At 44.1% G+C, this 22,010-nt stretch overlaps 2 protein-coding genes across 2 annotated transcripts; both read right to left on the bottom strand.

Moving 5' to 3' along the window:
• Positions 1 to 252: 252 nt before the first annotated feature.
• On the bottom strand, positions 253 to 18,154 carry LOC150065156 (spermatogenesis-associated protein 31A6-like). Its single transcript, XM_090329316.1, has 4 exons — positions 18,135 to 18,154; positions 4,920 to 4,974; positions 4,118 to 4,178; positions 253 to 3,871 (listed from the first exon to the last, which is right to left on the bottom strand). Exons 2-4 carry the CDS (start codon positions 4,948 to 4,950, stop codon positions 253 to 255), a joined length of 3,711 nt encoding a protein of 1,236 aa, XP_090185442.1. The 5' UTR covers positions 4,951 to 4,974; positions 18,135 to 18,154.
• On the bottom strand, positions 18,028 to 21,977 carry LOC150065155 (periphilin-1-like). Its single transcript, XM_090329743.1, has 2 exons — positions 21,751 to 21,977; positions 18,028 to 18,692 (listed from the first exon to the last, which is right to left on the bottom strand). Exons 1-2 carry the CDS (start codon positions 21,857 to 21,859, stop codon positions 18,055 to 18,057), a joined length of 747 nt encoding a protein of 248 aa, XP_090185869.1. The 5' UTR covers positions 21,860 to 21,977; the 3' UTR covers positions 18,028 to 18,054.
• Positions 21,978 to 22,010: the final 33 nt, after the last annotated feature.

Below are 22,010 nucleotides of genomic sequence, written 5' to 3'. Positions count from 1 at the left end.
TACTGCAGACTTTCTGAAAAGGCTGTAGTGACTGAATGGGCACATTCAAATAAGGGCTTTTAGCTGACAGTCATCAGTGGCATTGTATCATGTGTCCACCCCAGCCACACCTGCTTAGAGGAAGACCACACACTACCCATCCCTCTCCCAGACAAGGCACTGAAGGAAGCCACTGCATGCATTGAGCGTGAAGACTGTATTAAACACTACACATTTGAGGAGGGAGACGTCATCAGTACCCAGCCAATGTACTCACACACAAAAAACAGGCTTGCGGTGCACGGGCTGCAATTTCTCGTGAGAAAAATGGACCTCACAAGGAACCAAGTGAGCAGCATGGCATGCATGGCTGACCATTAAATGGCTAAGATGACAGTGTCGTGGGCAGTGGATACGCTGGCCTGAGACATTCATCCCTTTTGGTCTGTGCTGGCAGGCATGACTGATTAGAGACACTGGCTTTCGGGGAGGCAAGTCTGTCCCAGGGTGGTGATAGTGTGAGACCCTGCTCTCATGGACAGGGTGCCTGGGGCCAATGGGGCTGGTTTGGGGAAAAGACGCCCCGGTGTTCTTTACTTGGCTTTGTTGTGGGTAAGGAGGAGCTAAGTGGTGGTGGGAATATCCAGCTGTGGGGGCCGGAACTTCATGTAAAGTTTTCTTAGATGCAGAAGGCTCCTGTGGAAGGCCCAGTTTTTCCTCTAGGATCCTTCCTACAGTGCTCATAAGCATCTGTGCTTCAGGCACTCCACTCTGCCTGAGCGTTCTGCTTGTGGATAAGTCTTGCTTCTTAGTATTGGCCGACTGGATCTTGGGGTTTTGCTGGCAGTCTGCCTGACTTTTGGCTTTAGAGGAAAATAATGCCATAAAAAAATTCTTGATCCGATTTCCAAAATGAATCTCTGGAGGATGCTGTTCTTTCTCTGACGCAGATAGGGAAGAGTTCTTCCTTGCACTTCTTGCTTTCCTGACCTGGGCAGGAGAGTTCAAATTCTGTCCTTGTGAGGGCCTTGTTCCTGCAGGCTTTGCTTTCTGTATTCTGGGCCTCTCACAGCTCTTTGCTTCTTCCGGGCCATGAAACACCTTGCTGTACCATGGGCCATCGGTGATGGAGGTCTTAGGTTCTTGCTTTGTGCTGTGCCCTCCCGTTCGTAATGGAGAGCTTGACTCATAGATAGTGGACGTGCTGCTTCTGGAAAAGTTCTGTGAGCTACTCAGAGAACTCTGTGAAGCCAGCACGTTGGTGCCAAGCAGCACGTCGGGTCCACATTCTTGCAGGAAGGTGTCAGCGTCGCAGTCCTGCAAGTTATCATCAAAAGGTGGACTTTCACTTGTACTGCTAGATTCTGCCTGGTCTTTCAGGCATGAACCTGGTGGATGCCTAGCAATCGAACTTCTGGAGGTTAATGGCGTTCGAGTGGTCCTCAGAAATTCTAAAAGGTTCAGATTTTGTAAGTCTTTGTTGACTGACCAGTTAGTGGGCTGTCTCTCTTCCACCTCAGCCATTTCAACGGGATCTTCAGTCATGTCAGATGCAAAGATCTCTCGTATGGACACACCATGGCAGAGGCTTTCTTTCTCCTGTGTCTCACATATGCCCATTATTGGGCTGGTATTTGTCTCTGGACTGCTTCCCTCTGATCCTGGCACAATGTCCTGGTGCCAGGTACTTCCTAAAAGGCTACACGTTTTGGAATTGTAGAGCAGTCCCTCTTTTTCTCCAGGTGGAGAGACCACTGAGGGATCACAGTGGTGACTACCCAGTGTTCTGCTCAGGGTTTCACGTGGTGGTGCTTGAGGAGGCTGTGTGGTATGACCTGATTTTTCTCTCCCTGGCATTTTTGGCAATTTGTCCAGAGCTTCTCCCTGGAATGCATCCCCCTTAGAGGTGAGATTGGCCCTGAAGTCACAACAGGCCAGGTGTGGAGAAGCTTCCTGGGAAATGGCCACAGGGAGAGCCCTTTTTAAAGTAAGGTGATTTATGGGCTTGAGAATCTTTAGGGACAAGCCCCACTTATGCTTCACCCAATGCTTCTTGATATGTGCCTCCAGCAGCTGTTGGGTGGCAGCATCCAAGAGGAAAGCCTTCTGGAAGGAGCTCGTGCAGGTTTCCCTAGTATCCAAGGGTGCTTCTGTACCAGTAATGCTGGAGCTGGAGTTTTCAAGGGGGGCCAAGGCATGGTCTGTTGAGCCCCTGGAATGACTAACATGCAAAGGGACTTTGTCCCTGTTGATCTGATCCCATTTTTTTATTAAATGGGCTCTTAGGGCTTCTCCTAGACTATTCATACCTGAATAAATTGGGGGAAAATATTCAGAATCACTATGTGATGATCTCATCACGTCATTTTCTAATTCTCTCAGCGTGTTAGCTTGCACACCATCTGCTGAGCAGCTTTCTGCATCCCTGTCCAGTTGTGTGGCTACCCCAGGGCTGTGATGTTCCAGGTCCTTTCTGGAGTTCCCCCATTGCTGGGATGCAGAGCTCTCTGAGGTTCCTCTCTCTTGCCTTCTGCAGCAAACGTCTACATTCCTGGAGTTCTGTGAACACCCTGGCTTGTCCTCTGCCTGGTCTGTTACTCGGGATTTCTTCCCAGAAATCACCTGGATCTCACAATTTCTTTTATGGAGGTGCTGGATGAGCCTTTCTTGGAGGTGGTTTTCCAGCTTCTTCCTCATTTCAACGCTGATGAATTCACCTGGAGTCTTGATAAAGTCTCTCTGGTGTAAGAGGCCCTGATCTTCTGTAAAGGCCTTGAGAGACTGATTGACCACAGCGGGTAGAATTCTCTGACTTTCCAGGTGCTGCCTGGCAAGGTGTTGTTCTAGGTGTTGGACAACAGGTGGGACTGTACAGGAATTCACTGGAGGTGAATGAGAGGATAGGACTGGCATATAGGATGGGATATGGGCCTGAGCTTGGCTGTCAGCCAGTGGTAGAGGCTGGGGCCAGGTCAAGGCAGGAGTGTAGTTTTGTGATTGGCTGAAGTGCTGCAGTAAGGGCTGGGGTGGAAAGTGCTGTGGAAGTACATTATCTTGGTCTTGTGCTGGCATGAAATTATAGAAAGTATTGAATAAAACAGAGGGTAAGACTAGTGGCTGCCCAGACATTTGGACAGGAGCCACCAGGGACTCGCTGTGCAGAAAGGGAAGGCCCCAGAACAGCTGGCTGCATTTCTCTAAGACCATGGGGAGAATCAGCTCTGGAGACTCAGGGAGCTGCTGGGATTCTCCCTTGGTGTTCCAGAAGGCCTGTGGGATGGCCGCGTCCTGGGCCCTGCCCAGTGACTTCATCATGTTCCCCAGAGAATCCAGAGGGTGTTCTTTCTCCTCCCCAGCGTTCTCCTTAGCCCTCTTACTAATCACTACCTCCAGCAGCTCCAGGATGTCAGAGTTGAGGGCTGGGCTAGGAGAAGGCACCCGAGAGCTGTTGGTTGGAGAGCCGCTCTGTGGGGTGCTTTCTGGTGGAACTTCCCTGAAGTTAGATGGAAGACCAGAGTTTGAGTCATGGCTGGGTGGAGTGCAGGCCACAGGTGGAGGAGAAAGAGAACGGGGAGGAGAAAGAGAACGGGGAGAAGGATGTTCTAGAGGAATCAACAGCTCTGGAGGCTGAGGCGCAGTGTGGTGTGACTGTGTCTCAGCAGGAACTGAGGAACATGTCTGGACTGGTGACAAGGTAGAGGCCAGAGGCTGCAAGCCCTCGTGTGAAGGAGCTGGGGAAGCCTTTGGGGACGCAGTGCTGGAGAAAGCGTCCTCTTCACAGTGTCCAGCTGCCGGGTGGGCTGCAGCAGCCGCTGATTTGACAACTTCACCTAGGGTGTCTCCTTTTAATAAGTGCCTGGAGCTGCTGTTGTCACTGAGCTTCCCTAGGTGGCTGCAGGAGACAGAGACAAACTTTCTTCAGCATCTGATAGGCCCAGGAGGATGGGCAATTGTGACTACCTGCTGTCTACCTACTGAAGCACACCCTGCCATCTTTTACACAGCCCCTAGACTTCTCTGTATCCCACATCTTCCTATCAGTGCCATCCTGTGCCAACCCGAAGTCTTCCTCAACCCCGAGATAACCCCATTCTCTAGAGAAGAAATGCAGGCTCAGTCACAAGAGGAAAATCCTTACCTGGTAAGAAGGGAAACTAGATCATGAATGTCCTCAAGCTCTTCCTGAGTGTCTCTGCAAGCTAGAAACACACACTGTGGTTATGGCAGACATGGGAGAACCCCTAGATTTTACAGGAGGGGGAATGAGACATTCCTTTGTTAGAGACCATGGAAGATCCACTGGATCTCAAATTTTTATTCATGGCCACAAGGCAGGTTCCAGTGCTAAGAGGGCTTAGAGAGGGGTAGTGCTTCTTTATTTACAAGGTGCTTTCAACTCTGCCAAACTATGGCCTACAGAAACTCTCTTGAATCGGAAGGAAAAGGATCTCATGTGTATTATAATTCTTAGGGATGTGAGTTTGTCCACACTGGGACTTGGAGGTCACACCTCCCTATCTAGGCAGGCTTGCCTCAGCCTCCTAGCCCTCCTTTGTGACATACCTCCCTCTCAAGGAATGCTGTCTCATACATAGTCTCTTTAGTTCCTCCCCATGTGACAGACCTCACTCTCCAAGGAATGTTACCTCACTTTGCCTTTTGGCCATTCCTCCCTTTGTGACTCATCTCCCTATCAAGGCAGTGTTACCTCATACATAGCCTCTTAACTCCTCCCACTTTGTGACACACCTCACTATTGAGGCAGTTACCTCACAGCCTCTGAGCCCCTCCCTACTTTGTGATGAAGCATATCAGCTTCATTCCAAGGGGATTTCTGATTACTTTCCTTCTAAAGGCTACCCAAAACTGACATCCTTGGCATCCTGGCTCTGGTTGTCAAGAGTCAGAGATCTCCCCTTGAGACAAAATGCAGAACTTACCTTTCAGAGCACTTTTATTCTTTCTCCTCATCTGGCCTCTCTTCTCCACATGATGCTGAGAGATGAGAGAGACAGGATTTAGACCTCTTTTCTCCTTTCCCTAGACAAGTTCAGATACGTGCTGTTCCTGGATAAAATGCTGCTCTCTTCCTTTGTCCCTGCATTGTCTTTCCCCATATTTAGTGTGGCAAATTATTTCTGCTTTCACAGGACCACACACCCAGGTTTCCAGTTTCCCCCAGCTTCCTGTTTTTTGCATGTTGACCTTAGCCTCTGCTGGGAGCTTTGTGTGGGCTTGGAACAGCCCTGTAAGCAACCTAACACTGGGTAAAAATGTGGTACTCAGGTCCTTGGTGTGACATGAGGTTGAGAGTCCAAGTCCCCTCCCTCTCAGGAGCTCTGCTCTGGGATGCTGAGTTTCAGGGTTTTGGCTTTCTAAGGAATTGCACTTGGAAATCTCCCTTGAATCTATCATTTTTCAGTGAATACATTTCTATACACTTGCACACCACCGAACATATGTGTGAGTTGTAAGCTAAATCTAGCTTCCACATATAAAGGAATACATGATCTTGTCTCTGACCCTGCTTAATTCATTAATTTTTCCAAGTCTGCTTTCTTCACAAATTGTACAGTATGATTCCTTCTAATGGATGAGTAAAATTCCATTATATATGCATATATATGTATATGTCCATCTTTGGGTGGTCTGTCCCTGGGGTTCTTACCTTCCTCATCTTGTTCTTTCGCACAGGAGTGGGTGAGGGTGGATTTCCCTTGAAGCAGGGCAGGAGCAGTAGCAGGAGGAAGAGCCCCACTCCACACACAATGGCAAGGGACATGTCCATTGCCAAGGTGGTGAGGTCGAGGCTCAGCCAGGGGATCTCAAGGCTTTTCAGTGAAGAGAGGGGATTCTCCATCATCTGAATCGCACTATTGCTCGTGAGCAACTGAGCTCTGGGCATTTCCTTTGGCAACATATAGTCAATGAAGGCTGACATCACAGAGGCCTGCTTTGCAGTAAGTCACAAAGGGGCAGGGGTGATGCATAACAAAGCCCTCCCCCTGCCTCTAGCTCAGCACTTCCTTCCCTCCTGGGCCTCTAGATTCCCACCTCCAAGTTCACCTGCTTGGCCTGTGAGAGGCAGACCTCAGTCCCTTTCTTGAGCCTTCCCCCTTGAACCCAGACATTAGCTGTTCTTGCAGATCACTGTTTGAAATCTGCATTTTTCATAGTTTTATAAATTTTTTTCTTAGCTCTGGAATGTGTTGTTTCACTTGACTTTGTAATTTCTAGATCACCTCTGTGTGCAGTTTCCAACTTTCCCATGTAACTGGAAATTCAGTTCTCTGAATTCAGTATCAATTCACAAGTAGTAAGATTAGTGTCAAGCAAAATAAAGGTGTAATTTGCAGGGAACTTGAGAACTATTTGAGCTACTATGTGAGGAAGAATAGCAGTGGGAAAAGGACAGCTGTTACAGAGAGGACCAGGTTGCATGGACTTTCAGATGGACTTCAGTGCTGAGTCCTGGCATGTAGCCGAATGGTGGGTCTTGGGCCTATTTCTAAACGTGCTGCCCCGGTCTCTGGAGATGTATTCCTTCAGTACCCTGTTAAGCGAGCTCAGGATAAGACTGTGATGACTTTGCCTGGAGTAATAAAAACCATCCTGAATTTCCTGTCCTAATACTTCACCGATCAGCCTATTTAGATGATGGTTCCTGTTATATTTTCCCCACTCTCATTTTTATCCACTAATGTCTTTGAAAAGGGGTATTTTGCCAGGCACTGTGGCTCACACCTGTAATCCTAGCTAGCTACTCAAGAGGCTGAGATCTGTGGATCATGGTGCAAAGCTATACTGGGCACTAAAGTCTTTGAGCCTCTTTGTCTCAAATTAATCACAAGAAAACTGGAAGGGGCGCTGTGGTTCAAGGGGTAGGGCAGTAGCCTTGAGCTGAAGAGCTCAGGGACAGTGCCCAGGCCCAAAGTTCAAGTACCACAATGGCCAAAAAAAAAAAAAGGTGGGGGATGGTGGGTGGGTAATTGTACATGCCTGACTCCTTCCTGTTGAAATGAGTAATATCCTAGATGACCTGGTGTCTCACATCTATAATCCCAGCTAAGCAGGAAACAGAGATAGAAGATTAAAGTTCAGGGGCCGGGAGTTTGGCCTAATGGTTAAAGTGCCTGCCTAGCATGCACGAAGACCCGGGTTCAATTCCTTGGTACCACATACATAGAAAAAAGCCGGAAGTGGTGCTATGGCTCAAATGGTAGAGCTCTAGCCTTGAGAAAGTCTAAGGACAGTGCTCAAGCCCTGAGCTCAAGCCCAGGACTGGCAAAAAAAAAAAGATTAACGTTCATTCTAAGCTCAAAATCCAAAAAATTATATTGCCATATATTCTGCAAATAATAGCAAATGACCACGACCTAAAAATGTATCAATAATAAGTAGTGCTGGATAAGAATTAGTTTTTCTCCTTCTATTAATTACAATAAAAAATATATGAAAAAAAGAATTAGTTTTTCTCTAGCATATGTGTTGAAAATAAGTTGAAACATGACTTCTACTGGGGAGCCTAGCAGTTTGAGAGTCTATTTTGTGAAGCATGAATAATGACTACACTTAGATGGCTACCAGTGGCTCATGGCCATAATCCTTACTACCAGGAGGCTAAAGAAAATAGAACTCTAATTCCTTGGTAGCTTTTTACTTAGATTGTTGGGCAGTTGTATACTTTGAATTCAGGACTTACTAGGCTGAGATAAAGCCCCAGCTTTTTCTTGCTTTTTAGTTATTTTCCAAACATTTTCAGTTTATTTTTCTGGTATTTTTTTTTTTTTGCAAAGCCAACATTGGACTTTAATTCTTTACCTGTGTCTCCTGCTTAGCTGTGATTACAGATGTGAAATGCCAAGTCTTCTAGGACATTACTCCATTTTTAACTCTTTTTAGATTAAATTTTTTACATTATAGTCCATATTTATGCCAGAATTGAAGTGACCATAAGGTAGAAAAGAAAAATAGATGGGAGGACTAACATTGTTGGGAGCAAGAGTGGAATCAAACTGTACTTTGATTTGCATCAGATAATTGCTTGATTGTCTTATTGTTTTTTGGCCTTCTCCTGTTCAATTGATCTGAGATTTACCATATGAATGTAACCCCCAACAGTTCCCTGATTAACCATCTGGATGTAACACCTGACAGTGCCCTGGTCTCAAGGAGGGATATAAACTTTGAGTTGAGAATAAACGGGGCGCTGCAGTTTTTGCCTGGGCTGCAGACCTCCCGGACCCGATGTGTTTGTCTCTCTTCTAATTTTTCCAGTACCTGCCCCCTATTTCAGGAACCCCAATTTGCTGCCGGTAGGCCCCAGCATCTGGCGCCCGAACAGCGACCCTGAAAATCTGGGACGACGGTGGAGGACCCCGCTGTGGTGAGTAACACATCGTAGGACTATTAAGAGAGGATCTTAAGAGAGTGTATAGTCAGGAGTAAAAATTATGGGTCAAGTTAATAGCCATAGGTCATTTGTACCGATCTTAACAGACCTACTTGAAGCCCACGGAATGTGGGTGGAAAAAGGGGTGCTTCAGAGCTTCCTACAGTTTGTCGAGGAGGCATGCCCAAGGTTTTTAGAGGAGAAATTCCAAAAAACCTGGCAGCAGATAGGAAAAAGAATTCAAGAATACTATAATGTATATGGCCCCGAAAAGACCCCAGTAGAGGCTATTGATGTATGGAATCTAGTAAATGAATGCATAGATCCTCAACATGAGAATGCTGAACTTAATCTTGAATTAAGGGAAATTTATGAGCTAAAGGACCCTTCTGAAAAACCTGAGGCTGAGCCATATGCAGCAGCCCAAGAGAGTCTAAGTGAGATCTTGAAAAGGGAACAACAACTAGTAGATATTGAGTATCAGAATTCAGGTTTGAATATCAAGGAGGAAAGTTATGATGAGTCAATGGAGGGCCAGGTGGCTACGATAGAGAAGAAGTTAGAAGAAATGCTACATTTTCTATCGAAAATGGGGATGGAGCAGAGAGCCCCCCCAGAAGTAGGAAAGAAAAATGACCCTCAGGCCACTATGATGTCTGATTCTAAACCTTACCCCTCACACCCACCGCCACCGGCTGCAGCCTTGCGGCCTCAATCCCTTTTTCAACCTTTAGGCAAGCCTAAAGGCCCTAGCAACAAGTCCCTTTTAACAGGCACCACAACCAGGCACAGTGCATCGCAATTAAACCTGACTCAGGCTGCTAGAGAGAGGGAAGATATTTCAGGGCCTCGATGCTTCCCTGGTTTAGTTGATCATGATGAACAAGTATACCATCAACCTGTTCCTGTTAAACTATTACAGGATTTAAAAAGTGCCTGCTCCCAATATGGGCCAACTGCCCCTTTTACTCAAGTAATATTGGAGGCCGCGTGTGCTGGTATTGCATGCCCAAATGACTGGAAGCGGCTTGCCAGAGCATGCCTTAGTGCAGGAGAGTACTTATTATGGGAGACAGAGTTCACTGCACAGTGTCGGGCTAAAATTGAAACAAATGGGTCTAAGAACCTGCCTTACACTGTTGATCAGTTGTTAGGAGAGGGAACCTATAAAAACACCGAAGATCAATTGGGTTATGCAAAGGAGGCCTATTTACAAATAAATGCTGCGGCGAGAGAGGCTTGGAAAAGGTTACGCAATTCCAATCGTACAAAAAATCTAGTAGAAGTTAAACAGGGACCGAATGAACCTTATCTAGAATTTTTGTCTCGATTAATGGAAACTGCAGACCGCCTAGTATAAGATGAGAACGCAAGGAGGATTATAGTTAGACACATAGCCTATGAAAATGCCAACGCCGCCTGTCAGGCGGCTATCAGACCCCATAGGAATAAGGGAGGAATCACGGACTTTATTTCACTGTGTGCTGATATTGGACCCTCCCATGTACAAGGCCTTACTTTAGCCGCCGCTCCTCAAGGAAAGACTGTTACTGAATTTCTAAAATACAGAGGTCAGCGGCATTCTCAGGATGCTAGACCCCCAGGGCGTTGCTTTTCTTGTGGACAAATAGGACATTGGATGACGCAATGCCCACGCCAGGCCAGGTTAAAGAGAGAAAAATCACCTGGCACATGTCCACGCTGTGGTAAAGGGAAGCACTGGGCTAAAGATTGCAAATCAGCAACAAATCGCAATGGCTGCCCGTTTTCGGGAAACTGGAGAAGGGGCCAGCCCCCGGCCCCGCAAAACCATGGGGCAGTCCCTCCCTCTTCTCGGCCACAAGTGCATCTTCTAACAACCCCCCAAGATCAGTCTCCAGCCTCCTCCGTGCCACCCCAGGCAGTGCAGGATTGGACCTCTGTTCCTCCACCTGCTCAGTACGGGGGGAGCTAGAGCCACTCCAACCCCAGTCTCACCCTAGGAGACAAGGATTAGGGTATTCCTTAACGGGAGCTGTCGTTTGTCCTGCCCCTCATGCTGATCCCATAAATTGGCTCTCTGAAGAACCGGTATGGGTCGAACAGTGGCCTCTTTCACTAGAAAAGATCATTGCAGTACAGCAGCTGGTACAGGAACAGCTGGACTTGGGACATGTGGCCCCTTCTAACTCTCCATGGAATTCTCCAATTTTTGTTATAAAGAAAAAGTCAGGTAAATGGAGGCTGTTACGGGATTTGAGGAAAGTGAACGCCACAATGGAACTGATGGGGGCCCTACAGCCTGGCTTGCCTTCACCCATGGCAATCCCAAAGGATACTTATAAGATTATTATAGATTTGAAGGATTGTTTCTGTACTATACCCCTGGCGCCTCAAGACTGTAAGCGCTTTGCCTTCAGCGTCCCCTCTGTTAATTTTAAAGAACCCATGAAGCAATATCACTGGCTTGTGCTTCCACAGGGCATGGCAAATAGCCCAACTTTATGTCAAAGTTTTGTAGCTAGAGCCATTTCTTCCACTCGTGAAAAATTTTCTTCTGTTTATATTGTTCATTATATGGATGACATCTTGTTGGCTTGTTCTGACCCTATCGTCGTACGACAAGCCTTTGGACAACTAAAGCAAGATCTGAGCCTCTTTGGCCTTATAATAGCAGCTGAAAAGGTTCAGGAACACCCCCCTTTTACATATCTAGGCCATATATTAGGCCCACACTATTTTAAAAGCCAAAAAATACAATTAAAAACTTCACACTTAAGAACTCTTCATGATTTTCAGCAATTCTTAGGAGATATAAATTGGCTTCGGCCTTATCTAAAGCTCTCCACAGGAGAGTTAAAACCCCTCTTTGATCTCTTAAAAGGAGATACCAACCCTACATCCTTATGCGAATTAAATCCTGACACCAGGAGGGCCATCCAAATTGTAGAAAAGGCAATTTCCCAGCAACAAGTGAACTATTGTGACTATTCTAAACCATGGGGAGTTTACATTTTAGCTACTTCTCACTCCCCAACTGCTGTATTGTGGCAGGATGGCCCACTTTTATAGCTTTATCTACCATCAACACCCGGCAAAATGCTGACCCCCTACTACGAATTGGTAGCTAATCTGATACATATGTGCCGAGTGGATTCCCGTAAATATTTAGGTCAGGAACCTCATTTTATCTGTGTCCCATATAATTTACAACAACAAGATTGGCTATTCGCCCATCGCGATCCTTGGGCCATTGCTTGGGCCAATTATACGGGAAAAATTTTGCATCACTACCCGTCTAACAAACTTCTCCAATTTGCTGCGTGTCATACGTTTCTATTTCCTTCCATAGTACGGGCCTCGCCTTTATCTTCTGCCGCTTTGGTATTTACAGATGGATCCTCAAATGGAACGGCTGCTTTGACCATTAATGGGAAAACTCAATCTTGGGTTACGGGTTTTTCCTCCGCCCAAGAGGTGGAATTAGAGGCTGTTTTACAAGCACTTGTCCTGTTACAAGACGAGCCCTTTAACTTATACTCAGACAGTCAATATGTAATTCGTGCTCTTCAAGTCATAGAAACTGTTCCCTTTATTGGAACTACTAACTCCAACATCCAGACCCAATTTCGCCAAGTACAAACTTTGCTTTGTTCTCGCAACCACCCCTGTATTTTTGGCTTTGTTCGAGCTCACACTAATCTTCCTGGCCCTTTAAGTGAGGGCAATGCGGTCACTGACTCTGCCACCAGAGTTTACTTAACTCAGGTTGAACTTGCTAAGCAGTCACATGCCATCCACCATCAAAACAGTCGAGCCTTGCGCTGACAGTTTAAATTATCTAGAGAAGCAGCACGACAAATAGTTAAGACTTGCTCCAACTGTGTCCCTTTTTCACCAGCCCCCCATTTAGGTATAAATCCACGAGGACTGCTTTCTAATCACATTTGGCAGATGGATGTCACGCATGTTCCATCATTTGGCCAATTAAAATATGTTCATGTTACTGTAGATACTTATTCTAATTTTATCTTGGCCACCCCCCTTGCTGGGGAAGCCACTAAACATTGTATTTCTCACTGCATTCGATGTTTTGCTATGATGGGAATTCCCTCGCAAATAAAAACAGATAATGGCCCTGGCTATGCAGGCCGAGCATTTCAATCCTTCTGCCATTCCTATAATATCACTCATATTACAGGCATTCCTTACAATCCTCAAGGTCAAGGCATCATGGAGAGAGCTAATGGATTATTAAAACATCAAATTGCCAAAATACAGAAAGGAGAGTCGTATCCCGCTACCCCTGTGAATATACTTAATCATGCTTTATTTGTTTAAAATTTTTTGAATTTGGATTCAAATAATTTATCTGCTGCTCAGCGATTCTGGGAAAAAAGAGAGCAGCGTGCTTTTGCCTTAGTAAAGTGGAAGGATCCCCTAACTGGTGCTTGGCATGGACCCGATCCTGTTCTAACCTGGGGTCGAGGGCATGTATGTGTTTTTTCACAAGGAGAAAATGACGCCCGCTGGCTGCCTGAACGCTGCGTTCGGATCGTGGAGAGTGACAGTGGCCATCCAAGCAGCGACTCACTGGGCCTACACCCCCACCCCTCCAGTGGTGCATCCTGCGACGTGGGAAGGACCTGAGTTATTTGTGCATGTCAATTGGGACTGCTACTGATCCACTTGTTCCACACATTCATATGAGCTGTGTTTCTCCTCCTTTTACTATTATGTAGGGACCTTTTAACATATTCATTGACTCTACACAATTTAATATGTGACATTATTTTGTCTTTACCATCCCTCTTCTTAATAACCTTTTTTGTAAAAGATGCCCAGGTGAAAAGCAAAGGCCTCCAGAGGTAAGTAGAAGTCGGCCGACCCCCTGTATGTCTGTGTTTTATTTTATTTTATTTTATTTTTGTTTGTTTGTTTGAAAAGGTGCACTGTGGGCCTAAAACAGAGGCCTGGGTGGTCAAGGGACGCCTTGACCTCCCCTCCCCTTCTGAGTTTCTTGTCGATAACAAGGCATACCTGAGAGTCCCACCAGCAAGACATGTCTAAATCTAAAAATAACTGTTTGGTGAAAACATTCATTTGAGCTCATGTTTTTTATGTTAAGTGTATCTGATTGAGTCCAAATTTCTTGTTATATGTCAATGTCTGATTCTGTTTAAAAGTCTCTGCTTCTCTGTCTTGTTCGTGTTACATAGTTTTCCTTGGGTATTTTGTTTTGTTTTGTTTTGTCCAGTTTTGTCTTTAAAATTGGTACCAGTTCTAAATATGGATCCTTATGGTTTTTCTGCGTGTACACAAGCACATCCTTGTTATCTTTTTGAATATTTCTGGGAAGTAAAAAGTTTTTCGCTCCACTCGGGCCTGGTATGGCCCCTCCCAATTGGCTGCAGCTGAGGTGAGCAGAGGCCAGACAAAGCAGCTGCAGTCTTCATCTAGTTTCCTTTTTCCTACAACCTGCTGAAGTGACAGTCTAGAGACAGTTGGTGGCAGGACACAAACTTCAGTCTTTAATTTTAGCTAGTCGCTTTGTTAAAAAAGGCTTTGTTTTAAAACTTGGTTGTCACCCACAAGAATAAGATTAGCAAAAAACCTTCATGATACTAAAATTTTCCGGAAAATGAACGGCCGATATTAATTTTGCACGCTTTAAGATCTTTGAGTATGAATGTGTGTGCGAATGGGTGTGAGTGAACATGTTCAAGGTTAAATTGTCAGCATGCTGTATAAAACAGTGGTTGAGCTCATTTGAAACACAAAGGGAATTGGGTAAATCTAAGTCTGAACTTCAAAAAAATTAGTAGGTTTGAATGTTTCCTATATCTCAAAGGTTTATTGCATTGTCTTAAAGAAAAGCTGGTAAATATTTTTCTAGATCCTGAAATCTGCATTTTATTGCAAGGCATACAGCTGTTTACATTGTAAACATTGTATCCTGTTTAGCACAGAGGTGTTAGGGAATTTGGGATTTATTACTTTAAGTTCAAGTTTGGAAACATGTATTAGAGATTTCAATGTAAAATTGTTCATTAACGTCAGAAACTTTGCCTGTCTGTCTTTTCTTGCAAACTGACACTAGAAATCTAATGGTAAAATGTGGATAATGTGATTAGTATTTTAAAGGAATGTTTAAAGGTTTATCTCCATGCAATTGGGTGTATTTTAAAAAAGGAAGGAAACTAAGTCCAGACTTAGGCTTTTGGTGCACTGATGTCTATAGTTCTTGCATTAGGGAAAAACTGTTATTTGAGTTTAAACTGTTGTTGGAGTTTTAGACAGTAATCTAAACTGCAAAAGAGCCCCTTTTTTCTAAAAGACAAGAGGAGTGCCTTGGGCCCTAGGGGGCCTGAGGGCAGAAGGAGTTCTTTGTGCCCTTAAAGGTTTTTCAATTGCAAATAAAGGCTAAGGTGTTAATTGTTTAAGCCAGTATCAGTAAAAGTTATTAAGAACATTGGAAATGGGTTTCTAAACAATATTTGAAAGTGAAGTTGTCTTAAATGTTTAAAGAAAGAGAAAAAAGGAAAATCAGGACTACCAAAGTAATTGCTTAATTGCTATTTCAGCTTGCTCTTGTAAGTTACCTTATAGCAACTTCCAGCTAGCCCATGGAGAAGGACAGCAATCTTTATTCAGATGTAACTTTGGCTTTTACCAGGTTCTAGGTAAGCTCATGCTTAGAGACTATTTCTGTATTGACCACCTTGTTGCTTTAATTGGAGTAACGTGGCCTTTTGTAGGACTCATTGATCTGAAAGCCGCAGCTTTGAGCCTGCCTGGGCAAAGCAAAGTCCCTGTGAGACTGTGGTGTCTAATCTGCCAGCAGAATGCTGGGACAGAGTTGCTTTGGAGCTTGAAGTGGCAGAATGCTAGCTCTGAGCTGAAAAGCTGGGGGGAAGCACTCAAGCACCAAGCTCGGGACTCATAGTGGTAGGGTGCTAGCCTTGAGCTGGAGAGCTGAGGGACAGTGCCCAGGCCCTGAGTTCAAGTCCAGCAACTAAGCAAGTGAAATGCCAATGGGACATTTATCCCTGTGTGGAGAAACACTACTGGGACACGATGCAGAAAGCCTCTGCTTGGATGGCAGAGATGGTGTCAGATCTTAGTCACTTGTGCTTGGCCAATCAAATTAATCAGAGCCGGGAGGTCATAGGATAGTTTGTAAGCATGCCTTACTAATGCCCGTGCCTTTCATAACTGGGCAGGAACTTGTCAATCTTCTGTGATAGTGGGTAGTTTAAAGTCTTAATTGAGCGAAATTTTTATTTATTTATTTATTTATTTTTGACACCAGCCACAAATTCAGGAAAAGTTTGTGGATGTGAGGCTTGTGTCTCTATTAATCTGTTTAGATCTGACAACTGAAGCATTGTTAAGGTTGCAGAAATTTAGTTCCCCAGACAATCAAGAAAAAGCCTTTGCAAATGGGTGCTATGTAAGCTACACTATTGTAGCCAAAGATGGTTTGTGCAGTTGTTAAATGTTAAATATGATCTCCAGTTTGGAGCAAATTATTATTCCTGATATCTAATCCTTGCAATCCCTGATAAAACAGGCTAGGCTTCTTAAGGTCCCTGGTCAAGCACAGAGACAACGCCCTTGAGTCAGCTTGAAGAAGTCACAGAAGCTGAATCTCCGCCCATCAATCCCCTTTAGATGAAGGGACCAGTCATTTTTGGAAAGTGAGACAGGATAATTAGAGATAATTAGAGATAGTGGAAAGAATAGAAATTGCACTTGTGTTTCTTTTAAAATAAAGATGGGGGATATGTCGGGAGCAAGAGTGGAATCAAACTGTACTTTGATTTGCATCAGATAATTGCTTGATTGTCTTATTGTTTTTTGGCCTTCTCCTGTTCAATTGATCTGAGATTTACCATATGAATGTAACCCCCAACAGTTCCCTGATTAACCATCTGGATGTAACACCTGACAGTGCCCTGGTCTCAAGGAGGGATATAAACTTTGAGTTGAGAATAAACGGGGCGCTGCAGTTTTTGCCTGGGCTGCAGACCTCCCGGACCCGATGTGTTTGTCTCTCTTCTAATTTTTCCAGTCCCTGCCCCCTATTTCAGGAACCCCAATTTGCTGCCGGTAGGCCCCGGCATAACGTAATTGTTAAAGTTTCCCTAAACTAATAGTAACTAATATTAAAGAATTCTATATTTTGGCTCAGTGTTCTAATGGTATCAGTTAGATTCTTAACTAACTGGTAATTCGGTTGCCTCAGTCATGAAGGACTGCTTCCTAGCTTACTGCCCACTCTCCTTTGTTTTTTTCAAGAATACTGATGCTTTAGGAACATCAAAAAGCAAGAACAATAGGGGCCAGGAGTTTGGCCTAATGGTAGCATGCTTGCCTAGCATGCATGAAGACCCGGGGTTCAATTCCTCCGTACCATATGCATAGAAAAAAGCTGGAAGTGGTGCTGAGGCTCAATTGGTAGAGCTCTAGCCTTGAGAAAATCCAAGGACAGGGCTCATCCCTGAGCTCAAGCTCAGGACTGGCAAAAAAAAAAAAAAGTAATAACAACCCACCCTGATTACAGAGATGAATAGATGACTAGTCTCTAAGCTGTTTGTTTAATCATGAGCATGTGATCAATCAGCCATTTTTTACCTATGGGCTTATGAAAATGTAAAACTCCAGTCCTCTGGTATATGCTGAAATTTTTCCTAAGAAAGGTATTGGAGCAATCACATCATTAAAATGATTATCTTTCATTTCAAATTGCTTTAATTCTTATTATGTAGTACTTATAATTTTGTCAGAGTACTCAATAGTCTCAAGAATATTTTAATAGAGAAGGTGCAACAAGTTCATTTATTTTAGGAAAATGAATTTATTATAGACTTTATTGTAGAGGTTTTAAATCTGTTTTGCTGCTGACTGAGAATTCACTAAGATAGCAGAGTATTAGTTTATTAGGATAGTACCCTTGACTTGCTAAATGTTACAAGGCCTAACAAAAGCAGACTCAATGTAAAATCACAACTCAAATGCTAATGATTTTTACATGGCAGTCTCTGCTACAAGAATGCTAAAGACTACTCATGTTTGGTCTGGGAGCATGGGCTAGTGGACACGACGAGCTCATCTAGCATACAGGAAGCCCTAGGTTCGATTCCTCCTGAACCACCTACACAGAAAAAACCGGAAGTGCCTCAAGTGGCACAGTACTAGCTTTGAGTAAAAAGTGCCCAAAGACAGTGCCAGGCCCTGAGTTCAAACCCTTGGACTTGCTCATGTTTAAGTGGAATTATCACTAACTAGAAATACACTCATGAGCAAATAAATCACCACATGTTCTGGTGGAAGACAGAAGACTGTAGAACATTAGGAGATACAAACAGTTGATCTCCAAAGAGAGTACTTTTCAAAACTTAAAAAATTAAGCATTACTCTACCATTAGGCCAAACTCCCAATCTTAAGCATCATTTTTGGAATGAGGGCATGTATGTGACTATGAGAAAGGACTACTTGGCTTACATTGAGAAAACATTTGAAGTAAACTATCTTTACAGAACTATTTTAGATTTTAACTGAATTGGAAATGTGGTCATACATTATAAAGCATTTCTCTTCATCACCAAAGTTCCATATATTAATGAATTACACAATACAGAGGCAGTGTTATTAAATGTAGAAACATTTCTTTATTTATTTTGCCTGAACACTAATTCTTCTAAAAAGGATCTCCAAAATCTTGAACAGATTTATCATACTCTGCAATGAAATGCTTCAGCTCTTCAATACACCGCTTACCTATTTCTTGTAAATTCTGCCTCAGAGCAAACTGTATAGTCTGTTCTAATGAAGGATCCTTTTCAATCAGCATTTTCACCACCATCCCAAAAGTTTCACAGTCTTGCCGGTAAACCTTTTCAATCTCCTTCATTTTTGATGCTATTGCTTTAGAGCGGCTGTTTAGCTGACCATCTTCAAATAATTCTATCCAGTCTGTTGTGTTTGACTCTGGCTCTTCGGGCTGGTCTGCAACTGGAGGGGCAGCCAGTACCCTCTTGGATGAAAGAACTGCTGAAGAGCTCCAAGTTGAAAGGTCTCGGGATGTTTTCAGAAACTGAGCAGATCTCTCTCCCCTTCTGAGCTGAGGCCTGTGGGAGGTGTAAGGTTTGCCGCGCTCTGGAGAGTAGCTCCTGCTGCTGACACTGGAGCCGGATCTGCTGTGTGGAGAGTCCTTTCGACCTCCAGGTGATTCTCTGAAAAATGCAGCATCCCTTTTATGGGGAGAATGGTCCCTCAAATAATGTGAAGAGTGGAAACTCTGGCTTCTGAAACCATCTCTCTTGTCCCTCTTGGAGGCTAGACAGCAAACAGGACAGAAACAGAATGCCGAGTTTTCATCTATGCATGTAAACTGTGACTACTGATCCATTTAGACCTTAAATACATTTATTTCATGGATATTCTCATTCCTTTTTCCTCTGAATGTTATGGTCTCATGATAGTAATTAGGTTTTTTGTTTGTTGGTTTTTGCCAGTCCTGGGCTTGAGCTCAGGGCCTGAGCACTGTCCTTGGACTTTCTCAAGGCCAGAGCTCTACCACTTGAGCCTCAGCACCACTTCTGGCTTTTTTTCTATGTATGTGGTACCAAGGAATTGAACCCTGGTCTTGGTGCATGCTGGGCAAGCACTCTACCACTATTCCAAACTCCGGGCCCCAGTAATTAGTTTTTAACATCATTGACTTAACATTTCTATAATCCTACCATCATCACACTTTATGTATCAGACATCCTATTTATTACCATTTCCCAGCTTAACTTTATTGTGAAATGAAAAATAAGTCATCAAGTAAAAGCAAACTCAGTAAAACTAAAATAGTCCATGCTATTTTCCATTGTAAAGCCTTTTTCTGCCCCCAGGAACTTGCTGTACTTGATGTACAGCAGTCCATAACTCCTTTAGACAGGATAGTGAATGAGCTTCAGTTATGTGAATTAACAAAATTAACTAGATGTTGTTTATTGGAAAGAATGTTTGTATATTCTCTCTTTCTTATCCTTGAACCATGTTTCTGGTTTGTTACAAAATATTTGGATTGTTATCTTTGCACATCAATGTAAATATTTCTCCACTGAATTTTCTGTGGCCTTCAGAAAAATAAATTCAAGACCACTCTCATAGGTCACTGTTGGTACAGACCTCTAGGTTTAAAATTTCTCTCCATAGCCAAGGTTGTTCAATTTCACTGTAAAGTTCTTAAGTACAGCTTAACTAATAGTAAGTATTATCAAATACCATTTTAATGTGCTCAAAGCTACCTTTGCAACTTTACAAAAGTTCCATCCTTTTTTTCAAATATTACTTCTCCACCTTTCCCTCTGATATGATTTATGGAAACCCTTACATGAGAGTAAGCACTACAGAGAACAACATTAACAGCTATAAAAGCAATGCAAACCAGGCCTGTCATTTATGAAGCCTCATGAAAAAGCAGAAAGAAATGAGTGGTGTCAGTTTTACTATATTTTCACCCAAATCTTCAACATATAATTAACACAACAAATGCTAGTGACTTTTCTGAGTCTGTAGCACATCTCATGTCACACTACCCCCATTCCAAATGCTTACTAGTCACCCTTCCGGCTAGTATAGGTTATTAACAGCATGGATCACAAAGCCTGATGCTGTGTGTCTTGTCTATTTTAGGGGTCTTTTTCTCCATTTGTCTCTGTGAAAAATTCGCTCTTTTCCTTCACACTCAATTTACTTCATTTTTATCCATCTATTTAAAATTTTCATTTCAATAACTCTACCTTCAAATTTCTAATTGGCTCATATATACCTTACAGGAAATATTTGTTTCTCATTTCTGCCATCATTTTATAATATCATTTAAAGATTTCCAAAGAAATTAAGTTTGCAGCCAGGCGCGGTGGCTCACGCCTCTAACACTAGCTCCTCACGAGGCTGAGTCTGAGGATCACTGTTCAAAGCCAACTGGGGCACAAAAGGACCTGAGACTCTTATCTCCAATTAACCTCTAGAAAATGGGAAGTGGGGCTTGGCTCAAGAGTAGGGCAGTAGCCTTGAGCTGAAGAGCTCAGGGACAGCGCCTAGGCTAAGTTCCAGCACCATGACCCACCAAAAGAGGAAGAAGAAGAAGGAAGAGGAGGAGGAGGAGGAGGAGGTGGAGGCGGAGGAAGAAATTAAGTTTGCAGTAAAAATGTTTACACTCCAAAAATGTTCATTTTAAACCTTTGTGAGGCTTTTCCATAAAATTAACCTAAGGCTTCGCACTCTTACTCAGCTTTTGTTGCTCAAGGCTGGCAACTGTAAGAAAGTAACAGATGAAAGTTGCTCAGGTGGCTTCATGCACTTCCATGAGAAATGCAACACGTTTCTACAGAGAAGAAACTAAGAAGCCTAACGTTCTTTTCTCTTCTTGTTAAAATTTGTTTTAAATATAATTTTATTGTAATTAATAGAAGGGTTACATTATATTTGCCAGATAGGTGAATTACTTCACAAATATTGCTACCCTTTCTCATGTTTGTGTCCCCATTTCCCTCCCTCCATCCCCCTCCCCTCATCTTGTTTTCCCCCTCCCTTTCTTATTTCAAATAAACATATATACAATATACCAGGTAACAAAGTCACATACAGTAACAACGTGAGATTAACCATAAGGGCAATACAAGAGAAGAGAATAATATAGTGCCTTAAGAACAACAATCACACAAGATAAAGCTCTTGTTTCCATATCCTAGAGACCCTTTCATTTAGTGTCATCCTATATGACCTTATGTACCTAGGTTTTGAGCTATTAAGAAGCTGAACTTTTGTCCCTGCAGATGAAACACAATGATTTCAATAGCTGCAAATAATTTCTCTTTTGATTCAGCAATACCAAAATCGCCTCCAGGAAGAATGGTTTTGGAAACACCATTCAGGGGAGGAGTGAGTGTTTAGAACTAGCTGCTCCCATCCTCTTGGGAGAAACGCAGCCTTCTGCTAGCATCAGGCTTCAGTGAGAAGCTGGCTTCAGTGAGAGCTGACCTGTGGATGCCAGCAGCGCTGCTGAAGCTGGCACTCCCTGTCAGCAATCATCTTCTGCATGGAACTGGTGGTTTGAGGTGAGAGGACCCGCAGAAGCTTCATCCAGGAGTTCAGCCCTCCTGACTGGTCAGGCCCACAGCCCTGGCCTGGGGAAGAGAGGCCATTTTCCCCATCACGATCCCTGTTCTGTCTCTGTCTATCTCTATCACAGATCTGTCTAGCTCCATGGTCCTTAGTCCTTTCTCTTGAGTGCTCCATCTTCTTCCTAAAAGGTGGACACACTCTTAAAGCCCAGGAAGCCCCCATTTGCAAGGCCCTGCAAGCGCCCGCTGTGCTGTCTTCCTGGAGCTGCACTTACCAGGGCTGGGCCGGGCTTTAGGCTTCCCCAGCAGCTTTTCTCGCCTTCCTCCAGCCAAGCCCTTCATTCTTCTGCTGCTGCCGAGGGCCCTGTGCCCTGGCCCTGGCATCCTGGAGCAGCTGGCCCCAGGGCTGTCTGGGCCCCAGGGCCCACGGCTGCCCGCCTGTGGCTTCCCCGTGGTGCTCACCACAAGCCCAGTTGGCTGCGGCCACCCCCAACGATGTCCGTTTTCCTCTCGCGCGTGCTGTGTGGCCTGGAGC

Source organism: Megascapheus bottae, chromosome 3 (assembly GCF_031878675.1).
Source record: "Megascapheus bottae isolate mThoBot1 chromosome 3, mThoBot2.hap1, whole genome shotgun sequence".
NCBI classification, from domain to species: Eukaryota; Metazoa; Chordata; class Mammalia; order Rodentia; family Geomyidae; genus Megascapheus; species Megascapheus bottae.
This window is presented reverse-complemented; position numbering and strand designations above follow the sequence as displayed.

Coding starts and splice junctions, on each gene's coding strand:
- LOC150065156 (XM_090329316.1), bottom strand. CDS start 4,950: ATGAGGAGAAAGAATAAAAGTGCTCTGAAAG. Junction 4,179..4,919: donor GAATAAAAGTGCTCTGAAAG/GTAAGTTCTGCA, acceptor GTGTGTTTCTAG/CTTGCAGAGACACTCAGGAA. Junction 3,872..4,117: donor CTAGTTTCCCTTCTTACCAG/GTAAGGATTTTC, acceptor TGTCTCCTGCAG/CCACCTAGGGAAGCTCAGTG.
- LOC150065155 (XM_090329743.1), bottom strand. CDS start 21,859: ATGCCAGGGCCAGGGCACAGGGCCCTCGGCAGCAGCAGAAGAATGAAG. Junction 18,693..21,750: donor TAAAGCCCGGCCCAGCCCTG/GTAAGTGCAGCT, acceptor TTTGCTGTCTAG/CCTCCAAGAGGGACAAGAGA.